Genomic DNA, 16062 nt, shown 5'->3' with positions numbered 1-16062 from the left:
TCTGATGATCTGCCAGTTCTTGGATTATAACTTGAGATTTTCTCTGCCCATGCCCTCCTGGGCCATTTTGTTTAAAATGTTGAGTTTTGGTGATACAAAGTTTCCTTTTTAAACATTGCCAGAAAATATTGAAAGATACACATGTTGTGTAGACTTTGGGGGTAATAACCAAAGTAGTGTTCTGTCAGGGAGACATTCTGTAAGTTAAGCTTACACTGTTTCATTGATATTTTTCTTTTGATGCTGTCCTTATATTTAAGTAATCAAAACGTGATTGAGTGATAACCTGGAGTAATAGCTTTCTTTGAAAAAGGAATTTGCTATGATGGACTAAATGAAATTTTGATTTAAGATCTTAAATATTAATTTATATTGCATTGGCCATTGAGGATAAAACCTTATTTTTAGTTTACTTACAGGATTGAAATTCATTTTTGAAAGTTCATGGCTACTTTTACTGTTTTCAATTTTACTTGATTTATAATATTTATATACTGTTTATTTCTTAACAGGTAGTTGTGTCAACTAACATTGCAGAGACATCTTTGACAATAGATGGTGTGGTATTTGTGATCGATCCTGGATTTGCAAAACAAAAGGTATATGCTTTAGTACTTTAGTTTGTATACTTTATTAAGTTGGTGTTAGCTTAAGAGTACTTACTGCCTATTCATTTAGTGACTGCAGTTTACTTTTAGAATTATTTTTCTGTTGTCTTGTGTTTTGTTGTCAGACTTCGGTGATAGGAACCCTTTCTATTCTTAGCTGGCTCTCATGTATTAAGCCCATGCATGATGTTTAATCCTAGGCTTTTTTTTTTTCCCCCCCCCTCTTAAGGTTAATTGGTTTTTGTTGTTGGGTTTTTTTGTTTGTTTCTCTGTAGCAGTGGCAAGTGTTTTGGTTTCTGTGTTCATTTAAGGAGTAAGGGGGTAGTAATAAGAGCGATAGAATTGTCATTGCTGTAGATTGGTCACTTACACAAGGAAATTTAGAGTTTGTTATGTGTTGGGTATAGTGCCTGAAAAGATGTTAACGTTAACCTCTAGTTGAATAGTGCTGAATACCAAGCAGTTTGGTCAGAGTAAGTGACTACTCAGGAAATCCTGGGGATGTTGTATAATTCACAGATCTTTCATTACATTTGGTTACATTTTGTGTAATTGGGAGAATATTTTGCATGTGGTATTCATGTTTCTGATGGAAATTTTTCTCTTTAAACTGGCAGTGTGTAACTGACTTCTGGACTAAGTTCAAAATATTTTTCTTGATGTTCACTCTGAACATTGGGTGTTGAAATTGACAGGTTCTTCTCAGGCGAAAGCCTTCAAAACTGTCCACTCTATGAAAGCAAAGTAAAATTGGTAGAACTGAAATTATTTTCAGTTAGGAAGAGTAAAGGTTTTAGAAGCTTTGTGTGTAATAGGTAAGAACCTTTCCATGTTAGCTTGAGTCTTCAGAATGATAGTCAGAATATCTGAAAGAAAGTTAAGGCACAAGATGATCAGTTCTCAGTTTCTGTCTCTGTGATTTACAGCCTTCATCCGTACTACTTTATTTTGAGATTAACTATGGACTTTATGTACTTCTGTTATAGTTTTGTGGTTAACTGAAGAGAAAATTCTTAAATTACTTTCATTCCAATAGGTGTACAATCCTCGAATCAGAGTTGAGTCTCTTTTGGTGACAGCCATTAGTAAAGCTTCAGCTCAACAGAGGGCTGGTCGAGCTGGACGTACCAGACCTGGGAAATGCTTCAGACTTTATACAGAGAAAGCTTATAAAACAGAAATGCAGGTAAGGGATTTTGCCGTCTCTTTCCTATGTGTTTGGAAGGTTAAGTTGAATTTGTTACAAGAAAATTGCTTTATTTACTTCATCTTGCCTTTTGGCACCATAAGCTCCTTAGTTTTTCCCCGAGTGAGATTTATGGTGTAATCTACCAGTACAGCTCTCTGTTACCCTTCTAAGTTGAAATGAACAGTGGCAGTAACACTTTGAGCCCTATAAAGATAGTTCACACAGAGTGTCTGATTCCTTTCTGGTATATTCCACCAGTATTTTTCTCATGTAGATTGGTGGTTTAGAAGTAATGCCAAGGTAAATAGCTAAAGAGGCAGAGAACAGATAAGTTTTGTTTTCTGGAGGAAGAGGATTAAGGCATGTTTAACAGAATAAACATTTTTGTTTTTTTGCTAGGATAACACCTATCCTGAGATTTTGCGTTCTAATTTAGGATCAGTTGTGTTACAATTGAAGAAGCTTGGTATTGATGATTTGGTGCATTTTGACTTTATGGATCCACCAGGTATGAATTCTCAAAGCATATTTTAGCAAACCTTTTAACCAGAATTCACCGTCTCTGCATCTTATTCATTACACACCCCTTATTTTTTTCTTCTGGTATGCATCAAGAAAAGTCTCATATGTTAGCATTAAAACTAAAAGCGTGACAACTATCTGAGAAAGTTCTTTTTAATTTGTTTCCTCAGAATAAATTATTCTGGGAATTACTGACTGGGCAGGAAAATTAGAAATTTCTGTTTTTTTTTTTTGTTAGCAGTTACTTAATTTATGTAGGAAAATGACAGTTTTTAACTACTGTGCAGGAAAATTTTGCAAGTTTATGTGATTCATTGTTTGCTAGATCTCTAACTGAATTTGATGACAGTTTGCATTTTGAGTTTGGTTCACTGTAGAATGAAAAATGAGATTGCTTCTAATAGTTTGTACTTTATCACATTTTTGCTTATTAAAGCAGTTTGTCTAATAGATTGCCTTTTCCCCCAGCTCCTGAAACTCTGATGAGAGCCTTAGAACTTTTGAATTACCTGGCTGCTTTAAATGATGATGGAGATCTGACTGAATTGGGATCCATGATGGCAGAGTTTCCTCTAGATCCACAGCTCGCTAAAATGGTTATTGCAAGTTGTGACTACAACTGTTCTAATGAGGTCCTATCTATTACTGCTATGTTGTCAGGTAATAGAGGGAAAGGAACTAAAAAAAGCCCAGCTCTTCACAGTTTGGGTGGACTTCACATTTGGTTTTGTTTTTTAATATTTAGTATGATAGTGGATTTTATAGATGGTTTTTTTCAAGGAACTCATTTTGTTTCCTAAATATCTTGTAAATAGATTTATAAAGACATAATATTTACAAAAGTAAAGTAATTGTGCACAAAATATAGTTAAAACATTGGCTCTCTTGAGTGCGAATAAAAATTGCAATAAGAAAAAGAGTAAGTCTGAACACAATTGTAACTGAGTTCTTTGGTAGGTTCATCAGTTTTGCGGTTTATTACTCAAAGTACAAGAAGAACTTTGTTCTAGTACTTGGCACTATTAAGTGAGCCTGGGACAAACCCAAACTATCATTTAAATTGAGCTTTCCTATATGTATAAATACGTATTCTAGTGGCAGTCAAGCAAACCTGAATTTCAAACTTAGTATCAAATAAATAGAAGTAGTAATGTGTACTTTTAGGCTTAAAATCTAACCAGATGATAATTTTTTACAATGGCAGAAAACACTTGATAAAAGAAATATACCTAATATTGCTAATTTTGGAAATTGGAGCATTAAGCTGAACAAATCATGCTGTTTTTAGTATAGCAGTAAAGCGTAATCCACAAATGAATTGTAACTTGGAAATTAGATTTTCCAAAAAGAAGAAATAAGATTTACAACCATACACTGATTCTAACAGCTAAAAATAGAAGACATTTCATGTTTTTACTGATGATCAAAGTACTTTATACTACTAGTTCCAGTACTGGGGAGAATGACTTCAGTTTCAGAGTGGTTTATTAGTCTTAATTATAACTTCATGCCTCAAATAATTGAAAATCTTATTTGGAATTAAAGGATAAATTGAAAAATTTTCTAAATATAAAATTTTGGCTTAGTTTAGATGTATGGTATGTTTTAATGGTTTGAATTTTTTATTTAAGAACTAGCTAAAAATGTTTTTTTGCAGAGTTATGACTGATCAGACTCAGAGCAGATGGGCAGGGCAGTATCGAATCATTTTAATAAAATTGTAGTCTCACTTGCGGAGGTGGTGGTAGGTTGTTGTCTGCCTTTCTTACATGTTTTTGTTAGATGCTCCCAGTTGGTATTTACCCAAGATTTTAGTTTGCAGAGAAAGTGTGCGGCAAGAATTAACAGATTGTTTGTGTATTTATTTGTTATCTGCTCAGTTTTTATTCTTCCTGTTTCTCTTATCAGGCATACTATATAATTACCATCGTTTGAGTCTAGATTACTAGCTCTTTAAAAAACTGGTCATTGTGACGCAGTTGAAATCTTCCAACTATATCTCTTACTTGTAATAAGGAGCTCTGCACAACACGGGTTTATTAGCACATCAAGACAATGGACATTTATGTGTAGTGGTTATTAAGCATGGCACTTGTGGGGGGGAAATGTTAAAAGGTGAGGAAGAAGTCATGGAACAACAACAGTTTGCCGAGCTTATACTGCTTTGTTTTTCATTTAAATAGTTTTTGAAGTTTTCAGGTCCTGATATAAATAGTGCAAATCAAGGGCCTTCTAGAGTGCTACTTATTCCCATTGTTAATTCTGGGAGCTAGTTCACATTCACTTTCACATCTTTGAGAGGTTTCTGTACTTCTATGAATTACCTTGCTTCAGTTACATTTAAGCAAGACATTTAATTAATATTTATTGTGATCATGTGTCATTGTCTCTATTTGGCTTCTTTGGTATCTTTTTAAAGGGGAAACTGTATGGGAAAGTAATTTGATACTGTATTTGATCTTGTTGTTGATTATTCCCATTATCTTCTATCTGGACTGATCATTTATACTTTTTTATATTGACAAGGTTTTAAGAGCTTTAAAAATGTGTTGACAAAGTCCCAAGCTGTTAAGTATTTTTACTTTCATACTGCTTTTATGACTATGGAATTGCTAAAGTGAATTAAGGAAAGTTGTATTTTAAAAATGTAGTGCACGCTTTGTAACAACTTAAAGTTTTATGTGAATTAACATTGAGGCTCTAAACAAATTACTGTAGTTACATATTTTGGTGACTCTTGAAATAATGACTGTTTCAGACTAATTGTCAACTTTTTAAATATTGGATTTTGCTTTTTATATTGAGGTTTTGATTCAAATAACAGTTTTTTTTTAAACTTGGGACGTCATTTTCTAATCTTTTTATTAAAATGCTGGAAAACTAGGCTGAATATCCCCAGCCTTTTTGAATTTTCTTAATTCAAAGGCGGTTTAACCTTCCACCACTACTGCTATCATCAAAACCCAAGATTTCATGATATTTTTTATGTTTACATATGCTTCTGCTCACCGGTGCTAATAGTGATACCCACCAGTTGGTAATAGCCATAGCACTAGGGAAAAAAATTACAGTAGAAATGTGGCAATAGACTGGTTAGAAAGTTTTTAGCCCTGCAGTGGGCAAATATGGCTTCATAACTTCCATAGCCATTCAGTGAATTCAGTGGATGGCCTTTTGAAAAATTATATTTAGCTTAAAGGCTATTGACACCATAATTATGGTTATTGGTAGAGCTATCGGCACTGGTTTTTGAAATAAGTTGAGCTTTCTATTTCTAGTATCTTGATGGCCTTCAGAATAGCTGTTTGATGCCTACTTTTAGATCTAGTTAAAATAATCAGGTACTCTGTAGCTTTGAAACCCTCTTGTCTTACAGATGTGGTTAGGTGTTGATGTACCAAATCAAGGTAGTAAACAGTCCAAGATGCAGTTGGAGGCCATCCTGCCCTGCCCTATGCTCTGTGAACTGACCTAGCTAGGCCTTGTTCCTCTATCTGTGAATGCGTGACTCATCGATATGGGCGTTTGTGTTGGGCCCATACCAACCTTGTTTAGTCCCACAGTGTTTTGTTCGCCCCACGGAGGCCAAGAAAGCCGCAGATGAAGCCAAGATGAGATTTGCCCACATAGATGGAGATCATCTGACACTGCTGAATGTCTACCACGCTTTTAAACAAAGTAAGTGTAAATTAGATTGAAGGCACTCTTTTGTCTAAATGTCACTTGCAGCATATAAGATGTTTCTTCATCTCACTTTCATTTATTATCTGTGACAACTTTACATTAGAAACCCAGAGGTACTTTAGAAAAAACTCCTGACTAGCATTTAAAATAGAAATTGTCTGTTTTTTCCAAAGTTGTTTACTTTTATAATCGGGGAAAATACCGATTATAGAAAGCTCGAAAATACAGAGCAATAAAAATAAAATACTCGTACTATATTTACCACTAACCTACACATTTTTATATACTTTCTTTTCCTGTTTATTTTCATTCATTTTATGTGAATAGTTTTTTATCATTTATAGACTCTTTACTGCTTAATAATTTTACTAATAAATAGCTCATATAAATATAAAACTAACAAAATAGAAAAATGGACTGCAGATGTGAATGACCATTTTCAGGTTACAAGTGGTCCATAAACATGAGGAGGAAAGTCAACTCTGCCTGTAGTTCAAGAGCATTGTTATTGTGAGGTTCCATTTTCTCACCTATAAAACTGGCAAAGGTTATAGAAAAATAGTTCTTAGCTCCATAGAAGTGGGTTTAGTGAAATAATCCTACACCAGAGGTGGAAATATAAATTGATGTGGTCTTTATGAAAAGTAGTAGATTTTATGTCACCGAGACCTTAAGAAGTTTCATACCCTTTGACCCAGAAATAATCTATGAAATTATCTTTCAGTATCCTGTGGACACAAATATCATTAAAAGATTTCATCCCAGAATTACATATAGTAAAAAAAGGGGGGGGGGTAGGGGGAAACTACCTTAATGCCCACCAATAAAAAGCTGGTTCAGTGATTTATGTATGCTTTGGCCACATGATGAAATACTGTTCTAGCTTTTATTTTATTTTATTTATTTGAGAGAGTGAGACAGAGCACGAATTGGGGGGCGGGGAGAGGGAGAAGCAGACTCCCTGCCGAGCAGGGAACCCAGTGTGGGGCTCCTTCACAGGACCCCGGGATCATGACCTGAGCCGAAGGCGGACACTTAACCGACTGAGCCACCCAGGCGCCCTGTTCTAGCTTTAAATCATGTTTTCAGAGAATATTTACATTTTCCATTTGAGAACAGGGAAATGCGGGGCTCAAATTCAAAGTTTTCACCTCTTGGTTTATTTGTAACTCATTTTTGTTATCTCCTAAAAATCTATTTACACTCCTTAAATAATCTGTTCATTTTGGCTCATCTCTTTTGGGGTGGGGGTGAGTTTATTTATCTCAAGAGTCCAAAAGTGCTGCAGAGCCAGTAAGTGGAACAAAGAGCATAGCTGCCAAAGTGCGGCACGTCTGTGTCTTACACTTGAACTTTGCTGTGAGTTGAAGAGAATTGATAAATACCAGTTTAAAATAAAAAATGAAGGCCAGTACACAGTTTACTTCAGAACATTTATTTTATCCCTCTTGTGTCCAATGTATTGATAATGCATAATGTTAAAGCCTATTCTCGATGGGTTAGGTCAGTCCAAGAAATACACTATATTCCTGTGTGTGCGAAACTGTCGTGGTGGTGGACTGGGTGACCACCAGACACATAACCTATTAACTGACATTGAGAACTGGCTACAAAGGGGAAGGTCTTGAGAAGGAGAGATTCATGTCCATCTTGGTTCTCAAAATCCTTTGATTATCATTAAAGTACTGTTTTAAGTGGAAATTAAAAGATTTCTAGAGGAGCAGCATGGATTTTTACCATGTATGTCTCACAAGCTATTTTAATGTTCTTTTAAATTAGGAGATTGTGTTATTTTGTTATTTAAGTTCTGATAATTGCTACAGCAGTCTGTATATAGATTTCGTATGTTGCTTCGAGAATAAAGTTTAGGTTTGATAGAATTGTGTATTTGGATTTTAAGTGTGAATGTAACAATTCAGTCTGAAATTCGAGGAGTTTACTGTTTCACATGATAAAATTAAATGCTTATTCTTTATGTACATTTTGGTAGTTGGGAGCTTTCTATGAAAATATTGAGCAGTAGGTATCTATAAAAGTTTTATCCTACCGCTTCTTAATAGGATTAGCAGGAGTGTCATGTGTTAGAGTGGTAGCATCCATTCTCTAGATGCTTGTTTCTTGTCTACTGCATGTTTCTCACTGCCATAGGGATGGTAAGCTGTTGGGTGGTTTTAGACCTTTTACTCTGTATACATGTGATAAATAAGGTCAAAGCAAACAGAATCGTTTGATGGAAGTGTCCCCATTAGTCAAAGGATTTAGCCTATTAATTACTGCCTGTCATCTTTCCAAATAAAGGGAGCTATTCAAAAAGCATCAGACTTCCAGATCTCTACGTACTATTTGGATATTTCTCATATCCCTTTATTGAATTTGGAATGTTTTCACTAATGATTTTTAAATGATGCTAAGTTATGTTATTAATTGAAACATTAAGTATGTTTGAAAAATAGCAACTGTGTTTCAGATACTGATCAGGAGGAACTATTTGATTAGAACAATGGTTGATTACATAGAAAAGCTAAAATTCATCTTGATATTGTATGTTGAAATAATAGTCTTAAAAAAAGTTTTGTTTATTTTAGAGAGAGAGAGCGCACTCGTGCGTGCACATGAGCAGAGGAAGGAGAGAGGTAGAGGGAGAGGGAGAATCTTAAGCACGCTCCCCGGTGAGCTCGGAGCCCATCATGGGGCTCCATCTCAGGACCCTGAGATGAAGACCTGAACTGAAAATCGAGAATCACTTGTTTAACCAGCTGAGCCACCCAGGCGTCCCTGAAATAACACTTTTGAGAAACACTGGATTTACGTTATTTGCAACACCTTGATTTCTTTGTGTGTAGGTCTGATTTCACTCTGAAATGGTTTTACTTTAGATCTTAAAAGTAGGTTTACTGTATTGGTTAAGAAATTTATAGCTAGCATTTTAAGAAAATATTTCCATTTTTAGGTTTTATTTCTCCCATTTATCAAATTATTTCTCACAAATTTAGAAAATACGGTAGTACTACCAGATAGTGTTTATCTTGACATCTTAAAATTGCCATTTTGTTACTCTGTAGGGTATGAATTCTGAAATTTAGAACTTCAGAAAAGCTATACTTCAGATCAGAGTCTGCAAATCAGCTGCCCTTTTCAAAGGGCCCCCTTTCTTACTGTCTCAGTGTGGACATTTCCATTGCCTTTCAGCTCCGTACATTGCACCAGCATAAGCGAGGATGCCTCTAAAGCATAACTTCTCTTTGTGTTATCTCCGGAAGATATTTGGTGCTTTGTTTTAAATGTCAGTAAGTGCAGATGGATACTTCTTCTCATTCTAGATGGGTTAATTAATGGACTTGAACACATCAGTTCTTTAATTTAAAGATCCATTTTACTACCTCACCTACCCACCCACCCTTTCTGAAATGTGGCTGCATTTTGTAATGGGCAAACCTTTATTAATATATTTGTTGGTCCTTTGAAAAGCAGTTAAGAAAATGTTGTATGTTATAATTGGTAGAATCCTAGAACGAAGATGCCAAAGATTAGTGTATGTTACAGAAACTGCAGAAGGACCAATATAGTTCTGATTTAAAGACCCCCCCCACCCCCCATTTCACAATAACCCTCTTAGGTTTATTTATCAAAAGGCCTATGAAGTAAATGATCAAGTTTTCCATTGTGATTCTCCGGGACATAAAAACGTCACTGTATAATATTTTATGCTGCAGTATGAGCTCTTTGCTTAAATGAGCAAACAGTGGGTTGGTTGGAAGCTTGTCAAGGATTCATCAGTGGAGAAATATCCCTTTGGATAATAAATACATGCAGTGAAATTATTTGAAGTGTTTTGTTTATTAATAATGGTAAGACTTGTTTATTAAACATGAGTGGGAATTCCAGACATCCTTATAAACTATATCACTTGTATTATTTTTTTATTTTTTTCCTTTTATAGTCTAGCTCTTTAGTTTTTTAACCCCAGTTTTTATTTTAATTCCAGTTAGTTGACATACAGTGTTATATTAGTTTCAGATGTTGAGTATAGTAGTTCTCATCACTGTTCAAGGGGATACCCGCATCCCTGTGTTTATAGCAGCAGTATTTTAAAATAGACCATACGTGGAAGCAGCCCCAGTGTTCATCGATTGATAAATGGATAAAGATGAGGTGGGGTGTGTATGTATATGATGGAATATTACTCAGCCATAAAAAAGAAGGAAAGCTTGCTATTTGCAACGGCAAGGACGGAACAAAACAAAGGGAAAAAATAAGATAGGGACAAACCCTGGAGGGAGCGGGTGGTGGCCCTGGGGGAGGTGGTAGAGGAGGGCTTGGAAAACCAGGTGGTGGGATTAAGGAGTGCACTTACCACTTGTATGTTAAATCCTGTCTGCCACCGTTAAGAGGCAAAGGGGTTGCAGTGAAACTTTTAAAACGCTTAGCTCTAGGTTTGGTGGTCTAGCTCAGGAGTAGTTAAATAAAAATTACGCAGGAGTCATTTGAGTTCTGTTTTATAACTTTTAAATTGTATTTGGTAATCTTAATCTAAGGCTGTCCTTTCTTTGAAAATGAGGAGGACATGGCATTTTATCACATTCCCTCAACCCACCCCTGTCTGTTGGACTATATTAGAAACAACCAGGTGGATGTTCATGGGTAACCTAACTTCAGTTCATTAAAAGTAGTTTATTTAAAAATCACAGAATCTGGTAACCAGAAACCTAAGTGCTATTTCTGATTTTGAACTTTACTATAGATTTTTAGGAAAGTTGATAACATTGTGATTTTATAACACTGATGTGGGTAATTCTCCTTTCTGGATTACTTAGTTTATTCTTAATAATGATTTTCGTTTTTAATTAGATAATAGACCTATGTAGATGATTCATGTCCCCTCTTTTTTTCCCCTCCCTCCAACTTTGTAGATCATGAATCGGTTCAGTGGTGTTATGACAACTTCATTAACTACAGGTCCCTGATGTCAGCAGATAATGTACGCCAGCAGCTATCACGAATTATGGACAGATTTAATTTGCCTCGTCGAAGTACTGACTTTACAAGCAGGGACTATTATATTAATATAAGAAAAGCTTTGGTTACTGGGTATTTTATGCAGGTATGTGGATAATGCATGTATAATTAGATGTTTACATAATATTGTTTGCTTTCTGTAACAGCCCTTTGAATCTACTTAAACAAGTTAAAGAATGCCTCTGAATATTGATTTTAAATGTTATGTCCAGATTCTCGAATGAACTAATATTCTAAGAAATTTTATCTGTCTAATGAGTAACAGATTAACTCATTAAATGACAAAGTTAGTAATCCAGTTATGTAGAAATCAATTTGGAATTAACTCTTAATTAATAGAGTCTTTTTTATACCAGATGATATGTTGGCCATTTTCAGGTGGGATTAACAGCTATTTCTTCCATGTAAATATCAGTTCTTGGCTTTTGATAAATGTATTGAAAAGTCTGTGAATCTAGATTGTGAGTGGAAGATGTATAATTATAAACTGTGCTGAAGCAAGGCAGTTGCCTGGGTGGATCCAGAAGTGCAGTTCACATTTCTCTTTATGTGGAAACTAAAGACTCCAAGATCAAATATTCAGACCCCTGTATTTCATTCACAGTGCTGTAGAGTGATCAGTGATACTTGTAACTAAGAAACTTAGGTGCTGCAAAAGCCAAAAATGTCTTTTAAGTGATAATGATAGAAAGTAATTTAAAATGTTTCATTTAGTTTTAAGTGTGTTATGGTGGGGACTATACTAACTGATGTATAGCTTGTCAGATAAACGTAGTGAACATTTATTTTAAGGGATTTTAAACTATGTTCAAAAACTCATTCTCTGGTGGTAAAATTGAAAACAGATCAATCCATTACTTGGGATTGGATTGATTTTAATGATCTCTTCTGTCGCCTGCTTGTTTTTTCATTCTCTATTTTGGCTCTGTCTATTAAGCAAGATGTGGCCTGCCTTAAGGCCAAATGAGCTAAATAAATAGAATTGACCCAAATGCACAAAATCAAAATAAGAATTGATGGGTGCATAGTCTGTAGTTGAAATCATACTAACAGTAAGAATTTTTATTGTGACATCTTCTATAAGCTCCCATGCTCATTAGAGTTAGGAAAATAATAGGGCAAGGTATGAAAATTCATTCTGTAGACACTTGTATTCTTAATATTTGTTTAATATGTACTAGTACACAGTGGCTTCTTTTTGACATATTCTTAAATTTGCTTGTAATTCAAAAAAGATTGACAAAGCCATATTCAAACATTATAGATTTCTGCTTCTCTGAAGATTAAACTTTGTTAGAAACAGGGCATGCAGTAAGTACCTGGCACCTAGTAGGTGCTTAGTATTACTGAAGGAAATTGAGCTCATTTTCTGTTATTTATTAATAATTATTCATTTCTATCATTCATACACATTCTTCATATTACTGTAGTTCTAGAATTGGAAAAGGCATATCATCATCTGTTTCAGTGTTTGCTAATTACATATTAGGTAAGTTCCACCAGTTGATGTGTTTGATTATAGATAGAAGAAATGGAGGCAAGAAGCACGTGCACCTTTGTCCGCTCCGTTCTTGTTCTTGTTCTCTTTTCCCTGTAGACTGACTACCTTTTGCTTTATTTTTCCATCTTAATCATGAATGTTCTAGTAATTGTTCATCTGATACACGGTTGCCACCTGGCACTAAAGAACCCACTCTAGATAGTTTTAAGGCAGAAAGGACCAGATAGTGTATATACATGTTTTATGGGCCCCTTATGTCACTGTTGAAACTGCTTAGCTCTGCCTGCCCACGCAGTGCAAATGTGCAGCTCTGTGTTCAGTGAAACTTGACTTATGGACCCTGAAATTTGAATTACATGAGTTTTACTTGTCACCAAACTTTTTTTTTTGGTCTCTCTCCCCACCCCCACCCCCATTCTTTAGAGATGTATGGACCACTTTAGGCCAACAGGCCTTAACAGATGCAGGCAGTGAGTTGGATTGGCCTGCAGTAGTTTGCTGATCCTTGCTTTTATCAGGCAGTGATAAATAAGTGAGGCCATCGGATAAAAAGCAAAAGCTGAGGTCTGCCCGTTCTAATTATATAGGTAGCTTTACACCACTTGTGCTTTATAATGAGCACATCACAAGCATTGTATTAATTGACTGGGTTTCAATTTCAGGTGGCGCATTTAGAACGGACAGGGCATTACTTAACTGTGAAAGATAACCAGGTGGTTCAGCTGCACCCCTCTACTGTTCTGGACCACAAGCCTGAATGGGTGCTTTATAATGAGTTTGTTCTTACGACGAAGAATTACATCCGGACGTGTACAGATATCAAGCCAGAATGGTAAGCACCACCCTTCGTTCTAACAGATTTTGTTAGCATTTTCGTTCCGAGTGGAATCTGACTTTGTTGCGCTAGTCCTGTCCTGGAACTTAATGTTCTTTCTCATCAGCTCAGGATATGTGCTGCCCTGTTTAGGTATAGGGCTTTGACCTGATGGTATGGTTGGTCTCTTAGAATCTTTGCTTTGCTAAGAGGACGGTGGGATTGTTGGTATGGGCCTGGGCAGGATTTGAAGCCAAATATAAAATTAGAGTTGACTAGCATCAGGAGTGTCTTTGGAGCTGTTCTCTTGTTGTGATCAACTCAAGTCTCCTAGTACTGTACTAGAAACAGTCTTTTATCATTAGCTCTGAACTGTTTATATGTTGATGCTTTAGAAGGAGTTAAGCAAACATAAAAACTACACATCTTGTTGGACCTTAGCATATTTGATTTACAAATTGTTGTTGGAAATGATTGTTATTTTAGGCAAAATTACCATCCCTCCCCTTTTGTATGTCTGGTTTTTTTTGTGTTGGTTGGTTGGTTGGCTGGCTGGCCTGCCAGAATCCATTCTGTAACTTAGGATAGGAGACGTCAGCCAAGGATGGTAGGACTGAAAGCACTTACTTTGGTTGATGTCACTTGCTAGATATTGTGAGGCTTCTTTCCTACACAAATTTATGACTTTCGACACTGGTGTAGGACATTACCATTTTATCTTAAATGCTTTATTGAGAAAAAATTGTATGGCTAAACATTAAAGATTCAGTCAAGTGAATTCTTTCGGGTTTAGATCTATATTTATGGTTACTAAACTTCGAAAATGAGAAGATACAATCATTTGAATACAAAGATATTTCTCATATAGAACCTGTATTACTATAACCTTGGAGAGGTTGGTCAAAATAGTGTTCTAGAGTGAAAAAATTAATAACCTTACTTTAATATCTTTCTATTAATGTAAAAAAGTGTTTTTAAAAGGATTTGTCTTGAGTTTTTTTTTTTTTTAAGTTATGGAAAGTCCAACATCAGAAAATTTACAGCATAACGAAAGTAATGCACTTCTAAAAGTCGTGTTTGTATGGAGTAGGTGTTTGCAATTGTAACGTTGATATGGATTTGTAGATTTGCCTTTGTTCATCAGTATATTAATGAGTAATTCCTATCCTATTAGCAACTCCAGTCTTTAATTAAATGTTAATTTGGTAATTTTTCCCCCCCCTTCTGGACAGGTTGGTGAAAATTGCCCCTCAATATTATGACATGAGCAATTTCCCACAGTGTGAAGCAAAGAGACAGTTGGACCGCATCATTGCCAAACTTCAATCCAAGGAATATTCACAGTACTGAATTCAGTGCTTAGAACTGAAGTTATTCAGAGGACAGCTTTAAAAGATGAATGAACTCAAAAGTTCAAGTTGTGCTCTTCACGTTGGTTCAATAATGGCCTTTATTTGAAAGCTTTTTAATTTTTCTTTACAGTAAATATTCCATTCTGATTTCATAAATTAAACATTTATGCCTCCCTTTTGTGTTGACACTGTAGCTCATACTGGAAAAGTCGATCAATGTTTTGCAGTTTATTGAAAGTAGTTCTATATATAACAATGTTATAAGCATTTCTTTAGAAATGGTTGAAAATGCTTCTAAAATGTGATTATCGACCATGGTATGCATGATCGTTGTAATTGTTGACATTCCTTTTAGAAGTTGTGAAATGTTACAACTTGTGCTTATGTAGACACAATCTTCTGTCTCAGTACAGAGGCACTGACTTCAATAAAGTCTATTTATACTAATTTCAGCCAAAGCACTTTGATATCTTTGTTCTAGTCTCAGTATGGCTTCTTCTCTTCTCAAGTGTGGGGCTTTTTTTTTTTTTTTTTTTAATGTAAGTATACTATGATTGCATCTTTCCACAAAGGCTACTACTCCTTAGATAAAATAGTCATTAAAGCAGTATTTTTAAGAAGATAGCATGGCACTTCGTTAGGTTAATCAGGGTGTGATCTAATGGGATAAAAGTATATAGTTTTCATTCAAAATTGGATCTCCAAGGCCAGAATAATGAAAGAATAGCTTTCTCTTTGTCTTAAATTCATTTCATAAGTCTGATTTGTTACCACATCTTTTTATTATACTTAGAGAAACCTTCTAAACACCCTATATACTTCTGAAACAAATGTTTATTTGTATTAAATAAATAGTAGGGAATGATGTTATATTGTAGGTATTGGTTTTACTAAAATTTTAGATTTTTGGATATTTTATGCAGTGTACAGAGTGATTAGCAAAGTGTGTTAAAATGTGAACTTGACTTTCCGTTTCCTGTAACAGGTAGTAGACAAGTTAAAAACCCCTTTTTAACAGCAGATGAGGTGTTTGGTATGACCCCTCAAGGGGCCTGTAATCAGTTTCTTTCACTTAAAAGAGTAAATACTGTTTAATTTCTGGACTCCCTTCTTCTACTCTCTCCCCCTCCCCCTGCAAATATTTAAATGTTAAAGGAAATTTAGAGGTGTGTTCACTTGGAATTTAAATATATTTTGTAGCATATATCTTACGTGGTTTAAGGGAGTTAGTTGGGCAAATTAAGAGTTTTTCAGGCTGTATGCTTTTTTAGTATATAGGTAGCTGTTACTAAATGATGCTGGTGGCTTAAGAGTTAATAGAGTTCTCTAAGTGCCTAATTCCCCTAATAATTTACATGGTGAAATAATATTTTAGG

General features: G+C 35.1%; 1 protein-coding gene across 1 annotated transcript in view; it reads left to right on the top strand.

Annotated features, from left to right (window-relative positions):
* The window catches only part of DHX15 (DEAH-box helicase 15), a 57938-nt gene extending 42785 nt beyond the window's left edge, over window positions 1-15153 (top strand). The window contains exons 7-14 of the mRNA XM_027597915.2: window positions 513-599; window positions 1645-1794; window positions 2197-2305; window positions 2788-2979; window positions 5875-5997; window positions 10914-11104; window positions 13183-13352; window positions 14567-15153. Of these exons, the coding sequence (XP_027453716.1) occupies window positions 513-599; window positions 1645-1794; window positions 2197-2305; window positions 2788-2979; window positions 5875-5997; window positions 10914-11104; window positions 13183-13352; window positions 14567-14684 (1140 nt within the window). The 3' untranslated portion in view covers window positions 14685-15153. The remainder of the gene's footprint in view (window positions 1-512; window positions 600-1644; window positions 1795-2196; window positions 2306-2787; window positions 2980-5874; window positions 5998-10913; window positions 11105-13182; window positions 13353-14566) is intronic.
* Window positions 15154-16062: the final 909 nt, after the last annotated feature.

The sequence above is a fragment of the Zalophus californianus genome, chromosome 2 (assembly GCF_009762305.2).
Source record: "Zalophus californianus isolate mZalCal1 chromosome 2, mZalCal1.pri.v2, whole genome shotgun sequence".
Lineage (NCBI taxonomy): Eukaryota > Metazoa > Chordata > Mammalia > Carnivora > Otariidae > Zalophus > Zalophus californianus.
This window is presented reverse-complemented; position numbering and strand designations above follow the sequence as displayed.